Source organism: Anneissia japonica, unplaced genomic scaffold, assembly GCF_011630105.1.
Source record: "Anneissia japonica isolate Jap-2015-1 unplaced genomic scaffold, ASM1163010v1 scaffold287922_len478547_cov175, whole genome shotgun sequence".
NCBI classification, from domain to species: domain Eukaryota; kingdom Metazoa; phylum Echinodermata; class Crinoidea; order Comatulida; family Comatulidae; genus Anneissia; species Anneissia japonica.
The window spans coordinates 95,402-117,320 of record NW_022692572.1 but is presented as its reverse complement, the minus strand read 5'-3'; the positions used below and the strand labels follow the sequence as shown (position 1 = coordinate 117,320).

The window sequence follows — 21,919 nt, the reverse complement described above, 5'->3', positions numbered from 1 at the left end:
GTAAATGTCATGATAGAGACACTAGGATATGAGGGTGAGGAGACGTTCATAAACCTTCCAACTCGATCCCCTCCTGCAAGTAACTTGGTGAAGCTCATTAGTGGTGAAAGACTTAACGAAACACAGCAGACACTCAGTGATACACCCCATGTCGTCATGTTCCTGACCCTGGGGAAAGAGGACAAAGATTCAGGAAATGTAGGATTTTTGTTTGATGCTATATGAAAAGTTGCTTATTTGTTAAATAGAGATGCTTAATTGATATTTTGTATTGTGTATTCATAACTAGAATCAGCCTCTGGTGCCAAGTTGGTAATTGTGCCAAATTGTTCAATAAACAGTCACAACACCTATTCCAAGGACCTGTTTTTACAGGCGAGATAGAACCTTTTTTTAAGAACCATTCTTTTTAAGAATTATTTTTTGTGGCAGTAGAAACTTTAAAAGCATGTAAAGATTAAAATTTCAGAACTTGGCTGCATGTTGTTATAACTATTTTTCTCACACTATTTCGCTTCTCTTTTTTCCAAATTAAACATGGGCTGTACCCAGATCCCCAGATATACTATTTGAAATGAAATAAGAAATTTACAAATTAAATTCAATATTTTAAAGACACATTCCCGGCAAAATTTCACTAAAAAAGATTTTTTTTTGGAAAAAATGCATATGCATTACTCTATTTATTATAAACAATGGAAAAATATTGGCATAAATTTAAGTTTAATACAGACTATTTCTCATAAGAGATTACCATTTTCTTAATGAATTCTTCGTTATTAGGCAAATTCAGAGGTTGTACAGGTAGATCGCATTTGCTGGAATGCTCTCGCTTTTATGTATGCTTTATACAGTCAATAAAGTGCACCCTCTCTGATGAAATTAGTTTTTGTACTTCACATCTCACACACTGCAATCAATCGAGTAGGCCTGAGATTTGTTTAATTGTCAAAATCTCAGTCAGAATAATTTTTTTAACAAATTTGAAATAATTCCAATATAATATGAAATATTATATTTCACAAGTGTCAATACTAGCAACGGAACACCCCCTTCAGTTATTTGGAGATTTGGTTCCTGTATGGACTTGGCTGCTACAGTGCTAATTTTGTATAGTAAAATGTCTGTAAATCAATGAAAATCAAATTCAGTATTTTTAACAACATTATTAAATGAGAAGTTTTTTTTTTTTTTAATTGAACTTTAATGTTACCTCAAATGGTCTTTAAATGATGCTCTTTACTGTATTTCCACAACAGTATTGGTAGGGACAAAGATGAAATCGTGGACAACAATAGAAATGACTAAACAAAAACCATTAACAACAACAAACACAACAATAACAGAAAATAAAAACAACAATAATATTAAACAAAAGTAACAATAATATTAACGAATTAATGATAAAAATTTTTTAAAATATGTACAAATGTTTGGAATGTGCTGAAGTAAAGAAATATGTTTGTATTTAATATCATTCTCCTTTTTTGAAAGGAAATTTTGTTCTGTTACCCTGAAGGCAATGCTTCGAAAAAATTGAGTTCTATCCAGGGATTGTTTATTACTCTGGGAGACATGCTCCTGAAACTCACAGGTACCAAAGTAACCAGGTAAAGCCTTTCAGTATTTATTTTGTTCTTTGTATTGTGGTGCCCAAAGAGGCTAACTGTCAATGATTTTTTCTTTTTAATTAAAACAATGTTATCCCAACTATATCACACATTTGTTATACAGGAAACATTTTATCAGTAATTGGTAGCCTATGAAGCGAAGATGAAAATTTAAGACAGAGTCCTAGTCCACAACCAACAGAACTATGAATCACAATAAAATTAATGAATTTGCACAGAAAAACCAACAAGGAATATAGTACTAGGAATGAGTATGAGTCAGCCAACACAAAATGGTTTGTCAGCAGAAGCAAAATGCTACTAAACAGTTTCTATGTATTATTATTATTATTATTATTATTATTATTATTATTATTTTCTAAACAGAAGTGTCTTATACACTCTCTTTCATTCAGTTGTCTGGTGGTCTGTCATTAACTTTTTTTTTTAATGGATGTGTTTTATACATATATAAGTTCCTTGTCCATTGTTGCAAACCATGTTGTCTTTGGCCTGCTGACCGGTCTTCATATTATACTCCATAATGTATAACGTTTGTTGCTGCAAATGAAACTAATACGGTTGCCTTTAGTACAATAGGGAAATGATGGATTGAGGTTACAATCTACTGCTGTGCAATCCTGAGACAAAGCTAGGTGGTCCGGTCAGTAGTTGCATTGTGTTGTTGTATTGTACTAATTGTGGCAACAACACTTACTGTGGGACCCTAGCCTACCCAACAAAACATCCTTGAGTCGTATTTAAAATAAACTAAACAAAGTATGGCTATGCAATGTAAACATGAGTCACTTGTCGGACTTACTTAGCGTGTGAATTTCTGCATTGCCAAATGTATGAGTCACTTGTTGACGTTCACAGCGATGTTGGTATAGCGGCGACAGCTAACCCTTTCTAGTCTGCCCCATTACCATTGCCTGAGGCTGTACCAAAGCTGGGAAATTACATCATCTGCACTAAATGTCGGGTTTTTACTGTTCGCAGGCATTTTATTTGGTCTCAATACAGGAGGCCCTCTATAGAAATACTCCTACATCACACACAAAAAATCCTATAGAGGGCAGCCTAGCTATAAAATAATTATCATGAAAGCTATAAAGTATGGTTGAAGAGGGCGTCGTCGCGACGCCATACGACTGGAAAGGGTTAATTGAAGTTTTATGTCAAGATTTTGACTTCGACTTATGGACTAACAATGAATGGAAAACAGGTCAATTTGGCATGTAACATATGTTTGACTTTCGTTTTATTCGGATTAAATATGTTTGAGTTAGAGCAAATATTAACCATTGAAGATGAAGTGATATGAAAATACTGTAGTTTTGACTTTGACAATTTTTTGACGTAGGTGAATTTTAACTGTAATAACAATTAAAATAAAATACATTTTGATTGGCCATATTATTTTAAATAAGGTTGAAATAATTCTACTCAAGATGTTTATGTTTGGCTAATTTTTTCTAAATAACTTTATATCTTCTAGTAAAATTTAGTTACAAACCGAATGGGTAAATGTTTGTCCGAAACATCTTTATTTTGTCATCGTTAAATTATTAATTATATTATGCATAATATGTCTGTTTTCTTTAATAGTTCTTCCATTGTATCGGATGGTACAACCATCCATGTAGCCTACCACCAACATGAGTCTGAGGTAATGGTGATTGCAATGCCATCTAATAAGATATCATGCGATCAACTGATAGGTGTGATGACAGACACTGTCCAATTGCTTAAATATATGTACGGATCTCTACCAAGGTAATTTTGGTTATTGTGATAATATTTTAAATATGATTGGCCCCACTGGCATTGGCATATCTCAGCTAGCCATGGCCATATTATACTAATTCTGTCTTAGGTGATGGTTAGTATGGGGATGTGTGTGTTGGTTACAAGAGGAGATGATCAGAAAAATATGGGATTGTTTTTTTTTCAAGCGAGCTAAAATGTTCGTGTTAACATGCCTACTGTAAAGTGTACACACAATAGTGAATTGTTCATCTGTTCAATGTAGATACATTTATCATATTGAAACTTTCCAAGACAATTTTTTTAAAGAGCATCATTGACTACTTTCACTTTCATGTGTAATGAGCTTTCTTGACTTCTGAAATGTCTTTCAATGGTTTTTAAAGTTCTTCAAAATTCAAGGTTTTCCCCTCTTGAAAAAGGTCAGGTAAATTTTTCTCATTTTTTATTATATGTGTGTCTACATACATACATAAATAAATGAGTAGTTGCATGCGTATTCTTTTTTCCATGAATCGATAAATCACAAAAAGAAAGGGTGGTCCAGGGGTTCTCCCCCGGGAAAATTTAAATTCCTAGATGAAGTGTGTTTTAATGACATTTATGTTCTTCAAAATTCTAATTTTCTTATCGTAAAAAAGAGAAAAAAAAATATCAGCTTACGGGTCCTGAAAAGGTAGGTCTAGAATTCTTTTCTTTTCCCCCTTTTTTTGTTGCCCAAGGAAGAAGTCAGGACCCATGACCCCCTCCCCCAGATCCGCCAATGTGAATTGCGAGAAAATGTAACTCGGTCGGGTACTGGATAAACATTCTCTTTCCCATCCTCCTCCTTCTTTCCTCTTTCTTTTCTTGCATTTCTGATCATACAAAAATCTCCAGGCATTATATATTTTTGCCAAAAAGTGGGAGACCCGGGCCCATTTGTAAACTGCTTGAAATAATAGACCACTATTTTGCTCTGCAAACTTGAAGGTAATTCAAGCAAACTCCAATCATTTGAGTTACGTAAGTTAAGTTGTCTAGAGTTACGTAGAGTACCCGGAGTAGTGTACAAGACTAAAAAATGAGGACACTAATACACTAAAAATATTGAGTTTTTTTTGTTTTTTTTTCCCATCAAATATAGGGCTTTTACAGAAGCGGACAACCATCCAAGGCTATGCCACTTATTCTCAATCCTTTTCAAACAACTCTTGAATCCTGATGTTGAATATGATGCTAGGCTTTCCAGTGGCCATATCTTTCTCGAGCTTCTACCAGCTGTCAGATGCCTCGATTTTCCAGAGGAGCACAAGGTTAATGTGGATAGCTGCCTGTGTGAACTAGAAGCAGCTGATTTTGCAGAGATGTCAGATGTTCACTATGATGACCGTCGCCCATATGTGATCCTTGGAACATGTTTATACTACAAAGATGTTTTACTAGCCAACCACTTGCCTAATAAAGACCTTCTGGATATTAATGTTTATTGTCGTTATTTTTGCTTGTTATCATTGGCAACTGATCAGCCTATGGGACAGCTCATCATCTGGAGGGAAGTATATCCATCTATGTCTAATATATTGGAGTGTACAGGGTATGCAGAACCACATGGTCGTTACTTCCTGTTAATCGTAGGCCTTGTAAGTGTTACATGATTTATAATATTTTTGATTGATTTGAATAAAAAATATTTAAATTGTAATTCGTGTTAAACCATGATTTGGTGATTAAAATGCTTGACTTTCTCACAAACTTCTCAATTGAATCCTTTTTAATTACTGAAAGAATTCCAGTACCTTGATATGAGATATATAATGTGTTTGTATCCACTTTGGGAAGTCATTTAAAGTTATTGATATTTATTTGAGTATGTTTTCCAGTACATTGAACATCATGGAAAATTTGGCATTTGTGGTAAATATAATACATATGCATTCAAATAATATAAAAGTAGGTTTCATTGTTTTGCTCATTTGTTTTCAGCAACACAATATAACATTAATCTAACATTCACATATTTTTTAGGACAAATCCATTTTATACTGTTAAAGAATTTGTGACTAATGGCAGTAGTTGTCCTAATTTTTTATTGTTATTGAATTTTGATATTTATTGATGCCTTTTATTACAGAAACACAGTGTCATATGTATGCTGCTGGAAAGTGCTGGTTGTACTGCAAGGTATGAATCGTAAAAATAAAAAGCGCCTTCTTAGAGTACTTTTGGCTTCACATATAGTTTGGCCCCTTCAACCAATATTTTAAGTAAAGAATACAGTATATTAACTGGCCACTATTTGACATGTGCTATGAATGTTCAGTGTTAACATGCACGAACATAACACACAATCCAATGTGGATGATCTTTTCGCCAAATGTACACCTACTGATGTTATAGAAAATTAAACCAAGTTGTGTTGTATGATACTTATAAATACTTATTTCATTTAAAATTCATAGGAAATAAGTACAGTAGCACCTTCTTTAGACTAATGAAATAATAATACAGCTCCTACTTTTACTATCTAATTTCATTTAATAAATTTATTTTATTTGCATTGCAAATTATTGTCACAATTAAGTTTAATTATACTATAACTCATTCTTAGGTCAATTAAAATAAAATTTTCAAAAGATCTGTCATCATCGCATGTGTCATCCCTCTTCAAGTGACACAATCAAAATTGTGAAATTGTGTCTCCTTTATAATAAGGATTGTTAGTCCAGTCCCTAAGCCTACAAAAATTGATGTATTGTTACGCTAGTGCAAAGTACAAATTTGCTCTTTTGTATGGTGATAAGGCATTGTGTGGGGATACCAAAACCGAGTTAATGGAAATCTTATTTGGCCTTTGTGATTTTTGACCTCAATTTTAATATTTGTATTGAAAAAACATGAAGTTGCCATATCTTTGTAACGTTTTGGTCTATTGAAATATTTTTTATGCCAAATCCCTCAGAACACAAACATCAAATTATTATTATATTTGCTCTAAATATAATTTTTTGCATGGGACACATTGCTTATTGTGAATTTTAATAAAATATATCTATATGTCATATTTCTGCAATGCTTTAGGTCTGTAGAAATTATTTTTGGTGTCAAATTGTTAACCCTCTGGATACCGGATTCTTTTGTAGTGCAAACCCTTGAATACCGGATTCTTTTGCAGTGTAACAAGGTTTTTTGCTTTTTTTTAGTATACGTCGTTCTGGTGGATTTTTGGGAACTCTCTGTAAATTATACAGAAAAATGTTTCTAAAAACAAAGAAAGCTTATAGAATAATCTTTCATTTGATGTATAATTTATATTTTTAGGATTTTTTTTTCATAATATAATATAATATATGCTACATATAAATCGTCAGCAAAAACCGAAAAAATAAATTATAGCCAAAAAAAAAATTAAAACAAATATAAAACATTCCTATTCCACACAGTTATATAATTTATTTACCCAACCATCCATAACTATAAGCGCGGTCTTTCCATTCAAAAGCGTCGACTACCCTCACATTTCTAGGCCTAGGCTCATCTTCATCAAGAATATCTCCGCCGTCAGAACTGCTTGAAGCCCCACCGTCATCAGTTGCTAACAGGCACGTCTAAGTCTCGCACATCTAAAAATTCACCTTCATCGCTGTCTGAATCAAAAATCAGGTCAATCGCTTGCTCAGCTGTGTACACATCTTGTGCGGCCATTTCAAAAAATTTTTGAAATTAATAACGATTTCAAATTGATATTTCTAAAAATTTTTATATAAGCGCATGTGAGTTCTTCACAGATTTCGAAAAACAAAAGCTTCACGCATGCGTGTTCAAAACTTCTGACGTATTGGAGCTAAAATAAAAACAGGAGCGATTTGAAAACCACCTATTTTTTCGTCACGAAGTTTCGATTACAGTCGAAAATGGGAATTCTCGGTTTTAGGTCAATTTCGACCACAGTCAAAGACGGTATCTAGAGGGTTAAGAAGACATATTGCCATATCTCTGTTTACGGTTTGGTGTATAAAGTGATTTTTGTGTCAATTTATTTGCGCTATTAAAAATTTTGCCATACAACCACGTACTGAGAAGATCTTTAAAAATCATGCTTTTGGCCAAATATATGAAAGCCATAATTTTGCAAATTCAGTTTGGTAGATCAGATATTTAGGTCTTAACGTTGTATATTAACATTTTTCCCTTATTTTTAGAAAAATGCAAAATTTAAACCATCATTGTCTTCTTCCATAAATCATCATCCATAATTATGACATTTACGCTCTAACAACCATATGTCAAACTTTTGTATTCCTACCCCATTCACCAGAACCTGGAATTCCATCCCCAATGGGATCTGCAAATTGTTTGTTAGTGGCTCTTTCAACATTTTTAAACTTTCTTTATTTAAAGCAATATTTTATTGTTTCCATTTTATTGTCCTTGACTTGTTTTGTAATTCAGGACCATTCAGTGACCGCTTTTTATGCTTTTGCTTCTCCTCGGCTTTTATATATTTGTTCAGATTTTTTATTGTTGTTTGTTGCCTAAATGGATGAAATAAAATAAATATAAAATATATCATTTATTTTTTTTTTGTTTATAGAGCTATAGGTAACCCAAGCCCTGATCCATTCTATGTAGACCAAGCCAGGGCTACACTACTGCACCTTGAAGCAATTGGTATCCCAAGAGCTTGTGAAGACAGGTCAGTTTTTAATGGTATACAAATAATGAATGAGTGCAATGGGAAGAATATTTTTATAAGTAGAAAGATTGACTGTTCCATTCAACGAGGTGGAGCTGAGTTGAGTGCAACAGTCAATCTTTCAACTCATGAAAATATTCTTTCCGTTGTACGAATACAAAACATTCATTATTTGTTTTATATATAACACACCTAACAGATTGGTTCGGCCTAGGCCTAGCCAGTCTGGCCTAGGCCCATCCTCCACGCAAAACCTAGGGCTAGGCTAGAAATCCGTCAACGCATTGCGGAAAATAAGAGCCGAATTCCGCACACATTTTGTGCAAGTTTGAGCTACTTTTTGAGGTATCATCCATGCAATTAAAATACTTTACAGCTCTTTACAGTAAACCAAATCTCTGGGAGTAGGTAAAAGGTAAAGGTTCGAAACCTGAAGCAGACCGGAGTGCCCGTCTCTCTTTCTTTAGTGTTTGGGCCAGACTGTGCAAGGCTGTGGGAGGTTCGCCATTCCTCTCGCACTGCAGTCTGTTTTACTTTCCCAGCATATGCTGGTACCCATTTATGCACCTGGGTGGAGAGAGACAAACGTAGATAAAGTGTCTTGCCTAATAACACAAACGACTTGCACTGCGAGGGTATCGAACCCCCGACCTCAATGTTAAGAGTCCGAGCCACAACCGTTGCGCCAACCACTTCTGTGAGTAGATGCAAATAATTGCCTTATTATTGGTTTATTTTCAGATTGACTGTACCACCCATTCCAGCATTATCTTGTGCTGACTGGTTCTTCCCACTACCCCGTATTACCAGCGATGTAGGGACACCTTTACAAGCACTCCAGTCATCACCAATGCTAAGCAAACTGCACAGCCAGTCTCCAGCTAGAGGTAATGATACCAAGCCAGGTATACACCATATCAGATATTTCTTCATGAGACTGATAACACTGGGTTTTGTCAGAGGATGATGATAAAGTAGTCCTCGTTCTTTTCAAAGAAACATAAAAAGACCGATGATTCATTTGATCATACTGTCTGAAACACATCAAATCAAACCTTGATTCAAAGAACTCAGTTCTTTAGAACAGTGGCGGATCCCTGAATGTGAAATAGAGGGCCGAGCCCAAGCAGTTTAAAGATGAGGGATGGCACTTGTAGATGACGGGAAGTGGCACTCCGAGACAGAAACTGGTTTTAATTTCCAGGGGTCTCAAGTTTCAGGTGTCTCCTGGAAATTGGGAAGGCCTGCCTTCTGCAAACAAGAAGAAGCTCCAAGAAAATATCCCATCTGCTGCAAATTCACGATGTTTGCATGATTTTACTACTGTAATATCAATAGCCTCCTGGAATTCAGTGCACCATGCACAGCAAAATAAGTTAGATGTGTTAAGAAAGCTTCTTCCAACTTGTATTTCTTTCCATTTAAATTCACGATCAAAGAAGATTGCCCAATCAGAACGAATTCCATTATTTGAGTTTATTTAGGTTGTCCCAATTCTCCTTTCAGTCTTGCAAGTAAACTCAGTTTAATATTTAGTCTGTACACTTGATGACTATTTTTTCTGGTGAATCCTATGCTAACAATGTTTATGGAAGAGCAACTCTGACATGCTGAATCACATAAATTAGAAATGTGGAATATCTTTTTGCAGTACTAATCCAGTGTCACTATGACTACTCATGTTGATCTTGGACTTCTTATAACACTCCGACTTCCAGGGGTTTGAAAAAATGGTATCAGCCACCGCCAGATATTTTAGCGAATTATAACGTTTTTCCAAAGCTCGTAGAGAGTGTATATGTAATCAAATTGACATGTAATGAATACTACAAGAACTACAAACATCTAATAGCTTTACAACGGTACAAAACACTTTATTCTAATCACAATCTGTGACCCACAACACTATAAAATGACTCACTTTTGTAGATTATGCAATTTCGCACAACAAAGTTGAGATAATCACGATTTTGTGATAGTCACATTACTACCACTACACTCAATGTAAACCTTAGAGCAATACTTACGGTGCAGACTGAATATAATGTTCAAATTGTTAGTACATGTCGGTAATTACCCCATCTATCGGATTCCGTAAAAAACCTGAAACACGGAGATCTCCGTGTTTGGTGGTCAAGCATTGTGTTACCAACACAAAGATCTCCATGTTTGACAGGCAGAGTGTTAAGAAATTTAAAGGTAAACTCCAAGTAGCTCAAAATAAAATAAATATATTCAATCTGAACATATATTTATCCCCTGATCATATCAGTCAAAATGAACTTAATAAAAATAATCAACTTAATAGGGTATAAGACAGAGTTAAACAACTAAAATTGAATCATGTCTGGAGAATTTTTACTATTTTCTATTTTATATGTGGAATGTAATTTTAAACAAGTAACAGTGTCTGAAAGTCACAAGCATGTTACTAGAAGCAGTGTATACAGCTTTTTGTTGCTTTTATTTACCGATCTAGTAGCTATGTTACTACATTACTTTTTTTTATACCGGAATAAGTAAAAGCCTAGTATGATTTACAATTTTTTTCTACTAAAACTTTCTAATTTAACTTCCTCCAACAGGCCGTAAGTCACTTCAAGTTCAGACAACCAACAGCAGACGAAGCTCTTTGTCTTCTGGGCCGTCTCAAGGAACCCCAGCCACTAAAAGACATAGTATGCATAAGGATTCGGACAATGACAGTGAAGCCAGCCCCATGAACTCACAAGCCAATAGCACTCATTCTTCACCAAACACAGGTCGCAAGATTGACCACCAGCGAAAAAACTCGGATTTATCTGGTGGATCAGAAGGCAGTAGTGAGGTGTATAGGGTAAGCTTTTTATTAAACTACCATTCTGTGGCTTGGTGGTTGTGCAGTGCTTACCTTACAGATTCCAACAATAAAACTCCACAAAGTTGTTTTAATTTTTTCATAATATATTAACCCGCCTTGCTGATCATGACTTATCCGATAAGAAAATATTATTGTGAATTTTAAGCAAAGTTTTTGCTTTTGTTACCTGCGTAAATACTGCAAAGCACCGCTATCTTTGTAATTGTTGTTCGTTGAAGCGTTAATTATCTTACGAAAGGTTTCTAAATATTCTAACTCACTGGTGAATAGGTAATGACCAAAGCAAAGTTTGTCTACTGCGTTACCTCTGAAGTTCTATTGTGGGGTCAATATGTACGTCAAGTTAGCATTTCTTGGTTTACTAGTAAAAAAATATCGGCAATTCTAACCTGATCATTGTGTCGATCTGGTGTTTATAACAGGTATTTAGTAACGAAGATGTTTCAAAACAGTTTAAAATCAATGCAGATTATATTCTTTACTGCGTACTGGAGAGGAGCTGCTTACATACCAGTGAGGGCCTAAAAACTAGGGAGCCTACTCTAAATCAAAGTTTTGAGAGCCGTGTACATTTAGCTAGGTAGTATAGTTAGTAGTAGCACTATAGTATTATTATTATTATTATTATTATTATTATTATTAGGACTATAATTATAATATTGAATTAGTTTGAATATTTTGATAAAAAGTGATACTTGAGTGTTTTAGAAAAGCTTTTCTTGGATGCAGATTTCTTGATACTTACAGGTAAGTTGATACAGAATTTTGGCCCACCCCATAATCTAATATTATGTTGAAAAAAAGATTTTTTATGCATGGGAATATGGAGGTTAATCGTATTTGTAGTAGTATAATTATGGAAGTAGGAGGTTGGATAAAAAAGTTTACAAAATTGTGGGGGATTTAGATAATTAATTGAGGAGTATAGAAAATTACATTGTTAATGTATATTAATGTCATGTAAATTTTAATAATTTTAAATTAATATGAAAATAGTGGATCAGTGTGGGCAAGTGGTTGTATGCCAGATACGATACCAACTGCCTTTTTTTGTTTTCGGAATAAGCTGTTAGTATTCGACTGATAGGTGTTGCACCAAATAATATTACAATAACTTAAATGAGGGAGAACGAGCGTAGCGTAATGGGTGTGGAGAGAGTTGTGCAGAATAAAATAAGAAAGTCTAAAAATGATAGCAATATTTTCAGAAATCTTATTCTCAAGTTCTTTAATGTGTATTTTCCATGTAAGCCTTGCTGAATCTGAAATGTTAATGCCAAAAAATTTTGTATTTTCAACTAGAGAATATTATACTTATTCATTTTAATCTGTCTGCAATCCAAAGTCTGTGGTTTTATGCGAATTACAAAATAAAATGATGTAGGATTTTTTAAGATCAATTGAAAGCTTGTAGCAGAAAATAATTGGTTGACAACTTCAAAAAGTGTCTGCAAAATATGGTAGTTTCATCAGCATAGAGGTAAAAACGAGAGTAAATTGGAGGACGTATTAATATCATTAATATATAATAATTTCATGACTAACTTTATCAAACGCCTATTTTGGACATAAGCCCTCGGACTATAATACAATTAGTAGGTCTTTTCTGTGGGGTTCGGGACCATAGGGGTGGGTTCCCGAGATGCTGAATTTTTTTAAGGCAATTACAACATTTACAGGGATAGGCCTATACTCTCTCCCTACTGGATATTTTTTTGGGCCACCTGTTTGACAGGAAACACATTTTTTCAGGATTGCCTAAATGTCCAATGGCTTAATTTTCTTTTTTTCCCTCTTGACAGAGTGGCAGAGATCGACGAATTATTCCTGACCCGTACAATCTAGGGGTAATGCAGCATCAACTTCCAGATATTGAACAAAAGGACATCATATCAGCTACAAAGTATGTTTAATTTTAAAGTATTGATTTTGTTCTTAGTATAAAAATAATGGTGGTTGGGGTGGCGATATGATGCGAGTGTAACTGAACTTCTAGGTCATTCCTCAATTGTTTTATCATGAAATCGGCATTTTTTAATTGTTTTTAAATCTCAGCTGCAGTAAGGCATCTCCACGAATTATCAGAGAAAAATAGTATGACTTTGTTTTTAGGCTATGCTATGTCTTAATTGTTTGAACTATAAATGATTGACTGTAATGCTACTCATGAAAATAATAATTAGTCTAGGCCTATATTCAGGTTTGGACAGCTGGTAGGTTGACAACATAAACTACATCCCTGGTGAATTGGCTTTGGGTGATTCTGCACAAATGAGCATGTTTTGGCCCTATCCAGGGAGATCTAGGCTAGATTGTCGAAACCCAGACTCAAAACCATGAGTCCCAGTTTGCCGAAACATAGTTTTCTGAAACCCATTTTGCTAAAAGTCATTTAGAAGATGATGACAGCTACATAAAATTCATGATGGAACACTCTCTTACCATGACTGTATCTGTATGAAGTAGTGGTGCCAGAAATAAATTTTAGTTTACGCAAAAAGAAAAAAAAAAAAAAAAGATTATTTCTTGTAGGACGTTACCATTTTCTCGATGACTTTTGTATATACTTTGTACAGTCGAGCGCAGGAGGTAGGCAGAGTAATTGTTTTGCGAACCTGCTGCATTCCTATCTTTTTATTATTTTTTTACCTTGCCCACCAATGCCATGAACTGTCAAGAAAAGATACTTTAATTCATCCCACAATTAATTAAAAAAAAAAGAAAATTACTTAATAATTTGTTTTACTGAACTGTTTACATCACCGATACAATTGTGAGTGATAAAATGCGCCCTCTCTAATGAGATTAGTTTTTGTACTTTGCATCTCGCACACTGCTGTCGATCAAGTGTATGTTTGTTTAATTGTCAAAATCTCGGTCAGGATAATTTTTTTTAACAAATTTGAAATAATTCCAATGAAATATTATATTTCACAAGTTTCAATACCTAGCAACGGAAAATTTCATGCCGGCCGTGTTTATACCTATCACCAAATCAATTCTCAGTCTTATTTTACGTTTTTTTCATCATTAGGAATGTGTAAGTTCAGTTAAACTAGCAATTCCATATTATATTTTTGAATCTTTATAACATATGAGGCATGTTGTGGCAAAATGGCTAAGTTGTAGCAAAAATTGAAATTCAAGTCATTGGTATTTTCAGATACCTGAGTATGTGATCTTTAAAATGAGTGGTCATTCATTGAAATTGAACATTTCAAGCCTAAGTTATTGGAAAGTGAAAGTACAGTACTCAGAGTCAAGATAAACAATTGCTTTCCAAACCTATTTGTGCATACATTGTTTAATAGAATTAACTATCTAAATAATATTAAATAAACGATTTGTTGACCACTTCCAGAACTAATAATTTGGGACATGATTAATAAGACATTAAACTGTTGATGGGGAAAAAAATGGATTTTTAGGCAATTTTTTGGGCTCCCATATTTGATAGCTCATTTACTCAATACTGGCCTGTGTGACAACTTAACCATTTTGCCACGACATGCCTCATATTTAAAAAGGAACTGATAAACCATATAAAAGCCTGGGTTTTGATTAAGTTTTTAAAGGTTGAAAAATTATTACACTTTATTATAGACTTAAATTACATCTAATCTTATTTTCATTTACTATATCAAAAACTTAATGATGAGAATTTGTGGCATTTCAAAATATATTGTCTGGAAAAGTAAGTAATTTGGCACATTGCAACTACGTATACTTACCAGAAAATGATTTAAACTTCTGGTTGCTTAGTAACTCTCGCCATGTAAGTTTACACATTTATAACTTATGTAAAGTGGTCTCAAATCAGTCGTCATGTGTTAAATTGCTGTATATTTTTTTAAAAACACAAAAAGTTTTAAAAGAAAACGACTGGTTTGAAGTCACTGTCAGTGCCGTGCAATTCATGGGCTATTTTGCAGTTCACTTGCCAGTTCTACCATGCCCCATAAGCTAGATTCAGAAATGTCGGGATGGTGTCCAGTGTTGGATAGTTTATCCTGATGTTGTTTCTTATTATTTTTGTTTATTTATGAGCTGAGTGTGTGTTCTATCCATTGGCCAGGATTAATAATGTGACGCGTTTCAAGGCCTTGTGGGCATTCAGTGCTATATATATTTAATATTATTAATAAGTATTTTAGTTTTCATTGTACTGTATAGTTGTAATAGTGCAAATTACATACTCAAGCTTCATCTTTTTGTATCTTTTTATAGGTAATTATTGCTTTCACAATGAATAATTTGAATTCCACCTTTAGGCCCAATGTTGAGTGTTGGCCTACAGTACTTAATGCACATCATCCATAGATATACCATTGTTGGGCCTTCATAACTCTATTCGAATGGGCCCTACATGTTAAATATAAAGTCCACTGGCCTACCTAGTCAGTGGCCGAGGAGCATGTGGCTTTAGAGATTGGCGGCCCTTTTTTGGTCGCTGTCCCCAGTTTCCTTGTGGGATTTAGATGTGTGTTTTATGTGATTATTAATCATGTTTGTCATTGTATTATAAATATTTTGTAACAATGAAATAAATAATGACATCAGTGGAGGTCTAGTAGGAATTTGAAATAAGGGGTTGCGGAAATTTGATTATAATTTTCTGTTTATCTCCATTTTTAGAAGGCCCTTTAATCCATCACATACATGATATGTATTCCAAATTCCATCTCAGTGGCACATTATGCTGTTAGAAGGCCCTTTAATCCATCACTAGACATGATATGTGTTCCACATTCCATCTCAGTGGCACATTATGCTGTTACGTATTAACAAATCTTATTTGGGTCAAGGTGCTCGATCGAGGACCCTATGCGTAGGAGCCCCTATGAGCTGGGGACCTGCGAACCGCTGCACAAGAGTGCATAAGCATTACGCCATTGCGCCTGGTAATCCCAGCTCTTCTTGTGTCAGAATCACTAAAAAAAAGAATGATTTGATAACTATATAATGATATAGACTTACTATAAGACTTTTTAGACGAAGTGAGTCCATAAATTTGTTCATGGGGTCAGAAGTGGTCCTCTGGGCCAGGAAGGTTGTGTGACACTAGGTTAATTCATTGATATCTAGTTTTGCATGCCATTTTGTATTTGCTACAATTTCAATAGTTGTTGCTGTAACTCATAAATCAAACAAAATCAAAATCATTCATGACTTACACCATTTACATTGTTCTGTTTTATTTTTACTTTCAGTCTTTCACTTGAAGTCAACAAATTTCTGTTGCCAAAGATATTTCCTCACCTCATTCCATCCATTCCGTACACACAGGTTAAATCATCAAGCCTTTGCAAGAGATGTATTCCGCATGTGACCAAATATTTTATTGATTTGAACATTTTTCTATTGTCTATTGTATTAATTTAAAAGTATTTTAATGTTTTGTTTTTTCTTAAGACTAACTGCTGGACATGATAATACACTCTTCCATTTTGTTGAATTGAATACATCTGATGGGGTGATAGTCTGCCCGACCCATAGTGATGTTGCTATGCTTGGGGGAATTCTGCATCCTCAACTCCTGTCAAATTTCCACCAGGCTTGCATGAAAATACGCAAGATATTTGCCAAGTCTTGGGAGAAAGTAAGTAGATTTTGCATTTTTGTGCCTTTTTCAGCGATGCAATACCCAGAGGCTCTCAAGGTGGAAAGGGGGGGGGGAGGCTAGAGGGTCTACTAATGCTCCATTAATCTCAGATCAAATTATTTAAAAATTATTTTGTTGATGATACTAAATATATCGAAATATTATTAGAATACTATTGTGAAGAGGGTCCTACTACCTGCAGTAGCACTCTTCTACTTAACTTCTACTCAAATTGCAGGCCATACAGTACATACATGACATTAATGGTCCAATTAGTGCAACTGAGTGCAAACCCTATTATGTGGGTCCCATGAAAATATTTTGATAAAAATAAAGACCTACAACTTTAACACCATTGATTGGACATTAAAAATGTATTGTCCCTTGCTAATGTCAAAAAATCATAAAAAATAAGTTTGAAATGAACTTGCTCATTTTGCAATAACATACAAATTATTAACTTGTGCATAGAAATTATTAAATTTAAAAAATGTTTACCATTATTTTTAAACCAACAAATTATAATAAAAATAATAAAACACTTCCAGTGACTGGAAGTGTTTCTATCATTTTTTGCTGTAAACCTGATGGGTAGAAATTTTTTTTAAACACTATAATTTCTATGTTCAAGTTGATAAATTTTATGTTACTTCAAGATGGGCAAGTTAATTTAAAAAAAAAATATTTTTATGATTTTTTTTGGTATTTAGCATGGGGCAATACATCTTTAAAAAACTGGCCTTATAATCCTGTTTCAGCCAACATAATTCTTAGTATTGAAGTGACATCAAAACAATCTATTGAATTGTTTATACTTAACCATCTTTATATTGATATTTTAAACAAATTTAACCCAAAGAAATTGTGATCCATAAGTGAGGGAAGTAAATTTTTGTCCTTCCCTGAATTATTATATAGTGTTAATAGTCTATTGTTTAATGTTTGAATGGTATGTTATAAAATATTTCAATTGATTGATTAATAATATTGGTGAAGCCTCAAGGGGCTTAGATCAGTACATCCATGATAGAGCGTGTACATTAATTTATAGGCCTTTACATTTTGTTTCTAATTAAATGTTGTATGGAAAATGAAAGTTGATTATATTGTTGATAATAATTAAATCCAGTCTTACAGCTTTAATGATTATCTCAAGAGAGGCCCCATGACTCATTGTTACACCACTGGTGTCTTTCTGGTAATTTAATGTGACCATTGTTATTATTATTCTTATTGTCTTTTAGTCAAGTGTGTCCACTTTCTGTGTTTGAAATTTCAGCTGTTAGTGTTAATTGTTCAGTTCAAATGGATAAAGATTACATTTATACATTTCAAAACATTTTAACATTTGATATATAATATATGGTGGTTGTGACTTAAAAAGTGCATTTATGCTTATTAATATATTTTACATCTGCTGTATAGTATATGTTTACCATGCAACATCATCATTAAACTGTCACTATTTTTTATTCAGGCTCAGAAAACTGTATCTAATGATGGACATCACATCTGCAACACTGTTGGTCTTGGAAGGGTAAAAGAATATGGTGTTATGTTCCAGTGCAGTCCTCCCAATTGGCCAGAACAACGCAAAGCCCCACCCACAATGCAATATTGGGTTGTAGGGTAAGTTTTAAAATATCCTTTGTTCATATATAATCACTAACATCTAAGGAAAAGAATGATTAATTTTTAACTGTGAAATATAGACCCAACAGGGTAAATTATATTTTTAGTAGGTTGCACGTAAACGAAAAAATAACTGGACTGTTGATAAGCCTACTGTTTGGCATCACATAAAAAAAATATATTTTGCGTAGGCATCATTCAGAGCCTACAACCAAATAATCAATTTGTAAAACAGAACATAGGGCTTTTTATCATTGCCATTTGAGGACTGATGTTAAAAAGCAAAAGTAACAAATACATAAACTAATTTTAAACAAATAAAAGAAAAATATGAAACTAGAAACATGTTCAATAGAACATGAAACATGTTCAATAGAACATGAACCTGTCAAATCATTCCTGGTAAATATGAGCTCAATTGGATCATGTTTAAAATTTGACTGGTGGCTTAGCTCAAAGTGCAAGACTGCTATGTTATTTGTGACAGAAGTCGACTTGACTTAATTTTTGGGGTTTTTACACAAAAGATGCCTATGTGACCATTCTGCCAAAGCTGTGAACACACATTGTATGGACAGTTTTATGGATCAGTTTGATTGGAAATGGCCCAATTGTTTAAAAAATAAGTACGCGAAACAAGAAAAAAAAAAAAAACTCTCGTCTCAAGTGATTATTCTAGTATACCATGATAACTAAAGTTTGGTAATTCTAATTGGTTTCAAACTTGGCAGAATATAAGAAAGTCATTAGAAGGGAAATCGGAAAAATGCCACCCCTGTTAAAAGCCACCCAACAATAATAATATGTTAGATTGATTTAACTGCAACAAGCGCTTCACATTACTACCCCGGTCATTAGATTAAACGGCTATGGAACACAAACTCAAGCTCCCTGCTGGAGTATTCTATAAAGTTAGCAGCTGCATCAGCACATTTAACCCTACCAGGTACCTATTTTTACTCCTGGGTAGAGAGAAGCAATGCAGAAAAGTGCCTTGCCCTAGACACAAGCGAAAATGCACAGTGAGGGGATTGAAACCCCGACCACAAGGTTGGGAAACCAAACCGTTCCCACTGCGCCAAACCACTTCTACATGGTTTTTAACCATTGTAAGGCATGAACTTCAGCACCCCACCTTAAATCCAGACTCGATAAGTATTTATTGAAGGTGCATTCATCAACTCATCGGGGAGATTTTTCCATGCTCAAAATAACTCTACATGAAAAAGTATTTCCTTAAATTGGTAACACTACGGGTTTTATAAAACTTAGAACTGTCTCGTCTTGTTTTTTGACAAGAAGTAAACTCATAATAAATAAGAAGACAAAGTATGTTGTTTCTGGTACATGTGTGATTATGCTATTTGAAATTTTATGTATTTTTAACTTATATTTTTATATCATATTGTATTTTTATGGCGACCCGGTTTTTGGTGTTTGACACACTGTTGGCTTATAAATAAATATTTCATTAATGAGGAAATTTATGCTAAACACCATCATCATAATTCTCATAATTTTAATTTAGTTGAAATTGTAATATTCTTTATCATGTTGTCATTGTCCACTGGTGCAGAAAATTGTTTATTACCACGATAACTATGCTTTTTAGTTTTGATTGAATTTGGCAAATCATTTGCAACTACAGTAGTTGCATTTTGAAATATTGCCAGAAATAATACCCATTAATAACCTTTGACCCAAATCCCTGAACACCATACCCTGCCTCATGCCAGCAGATATGTGGAAAAGTCTAAGCTGTGCTATGTTATTTGTGACAGAAGTTTGTGACATAAGGGTTTTGACCCTTATGTGACCCTGAGCTGTGAACAAATAATATAATATAATAATAATAATTGTCTACTTATGTAGTGCATATTGTAGACTAACCTCTTTGCGCTTTACATTATTACCCCTTGTCACTGGATCAAGCACATGTAACAACACTCATGCCCCATAATTTTGTAGCTGTAATCAGCGCATGGTTCTGATTAAACCTACCAGGTACCCACTTGTACTTCTGGGTGGAGAGAGACAACCGTAGATAAAGTGCCTTGCCCAAGGACACAAGCGACTTGCACAGCGAGAGTTTTGAATGCCCGACCTATATATGGGAGGTGTCACCAGTTCTACTAACTTTGATTGAAATTGGCTGTCGTTTGCCACTAGTAGCATTTGAAATGTTGCCTGTAAAAAATAAGAATGATCTGTTAATACCATAAAAGACTCTGCCTTTATGCCAATGCATAATATGCAAGGGACATTTAACTTGAGTGCAAAATATAGGTTGCTAAAAGTACAGTTCAGCAACAGCCATGGAATTTCAAACAATATCGAGAATTAATCATGATATCACTGTTTTCTTATCTTTTGTAGACGATTCAATGGTGAGCAACAGTCGCGAGAGGTGTATGTCTGCTATCATGAATCAGCCAATCAGAATGCAGTAGAGCTTGCATTCAAATTAGCCTTTGGTTCTGGCATATTATGAGATTCTCAATGAAGGGAAAACCAGTGAACTCATATGAGTTCTACTGTATTTTGAATTTTACTATTTATTATTTTTGCAATTTATTTTTTTGCATTTATCATTAATTCAAAAATAAAAACACTATGCAAGTTATTGTTTTAATGAATAATTGAGATGCAGAATTTAAAAGGAATCAGAAATTGATGCTAGTGAACATAAGGTGCTATTAAAATCTGTTAAATTTAATTCAGTACATAATTTTAATGAGTTAAATTTTGATTGATCTTGAAGTTTCTGTGCAATAATATATCTTTCTCATTTAATATTTTTGAAATTGGATGCAGACTGAAATGGTCCTAATGTATTTCCTGTTTTGTTTAATAATGAAGTGTTTGTCAATAAAGGGAATGTATCCAATAGTTCTTATATTTGTTTTTTTTTTAAACAAGTACAATATTCAGGTGTGCATATAGTGTGTATTTATACTGCAAGTATATGCTTTTAAGCAGGGGAAGATTTTTGGTGGGGGAGGGGGGAGGCTAGCCCTGCACCTCCCCCACTTTTGGAAGGAAGAAAAGAAAAAGAAAGAAAAAAAAGAAAATGCCGAAAACACCTCCTAGAGGACCCTCTAGGGTAGTTTTATCTCGATCGGGCCACATTCAGGGCCCTCGTTTGGACATCTGTGGATCCGTCCCTGCTTTAAGTACCTAGTAAGAATACGTCAGCATACCATTAGTCAAATAAGTGGCATTTTAAAAAGTGTCATGTGAATTTTCATTTTAATTAATACTGTTTTAAACAAGCATGATATCTGGAATACATACCCAGCAGTCCTTGATGATTACAAAATTGTAATTGTAATTGCTGCAGGACAATAAAGGTTTAAACTGAATCAAGAATTAGGGTTTGGACTGGAGAGATATTCTCTGAGCTGAGTATGTTGAGACTTCAATATCATTGTCAAAAGTTGAACCTAATAAATTATGGATAAGGAAGAAAGCTAAAAAAAAAAGTACCTACAAATGCTGATCTTATAATCATCATGTATTTTAGCAGTATCCCATGCAATTATGATAATTAACATGTACAACATTCTGTTCTATTCATAAAATCTTGACTGGGCTGAAGAAATGTATAACGACAGAAATTCTTCTTTAAATCAAGACATATTTATATCTATTTGTATATTTTGCGAGTACTTCCTGTTTAATATAGCTTGCAATAAATCCAACTTCTTTTTTTTTTAAAGCTTACCAACTTTGGAATAATTTGGTCTGCCTGATGTTATGAGGGCCTTGTG

The 21,919-nt window shown here is 34.0% G+C and overlaps 1 protein-coding gene across 1 annotated transcript in view; it reads left to right on the top strand.

Moving 5' to 3' along the window:
* Window positions 1–21,038, top strand: part of LOC117100354 (protein inturned-like) — a 32,495-nt gene extending 11,457 nt beyond the window's left edge. Inside the window, exons 4-15 of the mRNA XM_033240016.1 lie at window positions 1–198; window positions 1,495–1,610; window positions 3,222–3,389; window positions 4,507–5,002; window positions 5,494–5,543; window positions 7,954–8,055; window positions 8,797–8,942; window positions 10,641–10,891; window positions 12,718–12,818; window positions 16,328–16,514; window positions 17,995–18,146; window positions 20,526–21,038. Of these exons, the coding sequence (XP_033095907.1) occupies window positions 1–198; window positions 1,495–1,610; window positions 3,222–3,389; window positions 4,507–5,002; window positions 5,494–5,543; window positions 7,954–8,055; window positions 8,797–8,942; window positions 10,641–10,891; window positions 12,718–12,818; window positions 16,328–16,514; window positions 17,995–18,146; window positions 20,526–20,640 (2,082 nt within the window). The 3' untranslated portion in view covers window positions 20,641–21,038. The remainder of the gene's footprint in view (window positions 199–1,494; window positions 1,611–3,221; window positions 3,390–4,506; window positions 5,003–5,493; window positions 5,544–7,953; window positions 8,056–8,796; window positions 8,943–10,640; window positions 10,892–12,717; window positions 12,819–16,327; window positions 16,515–17,994; window positions 18,147–20,525) is intronic.
* Window positions 21,039–21,919: the final 881 nt, after the last annotated feature.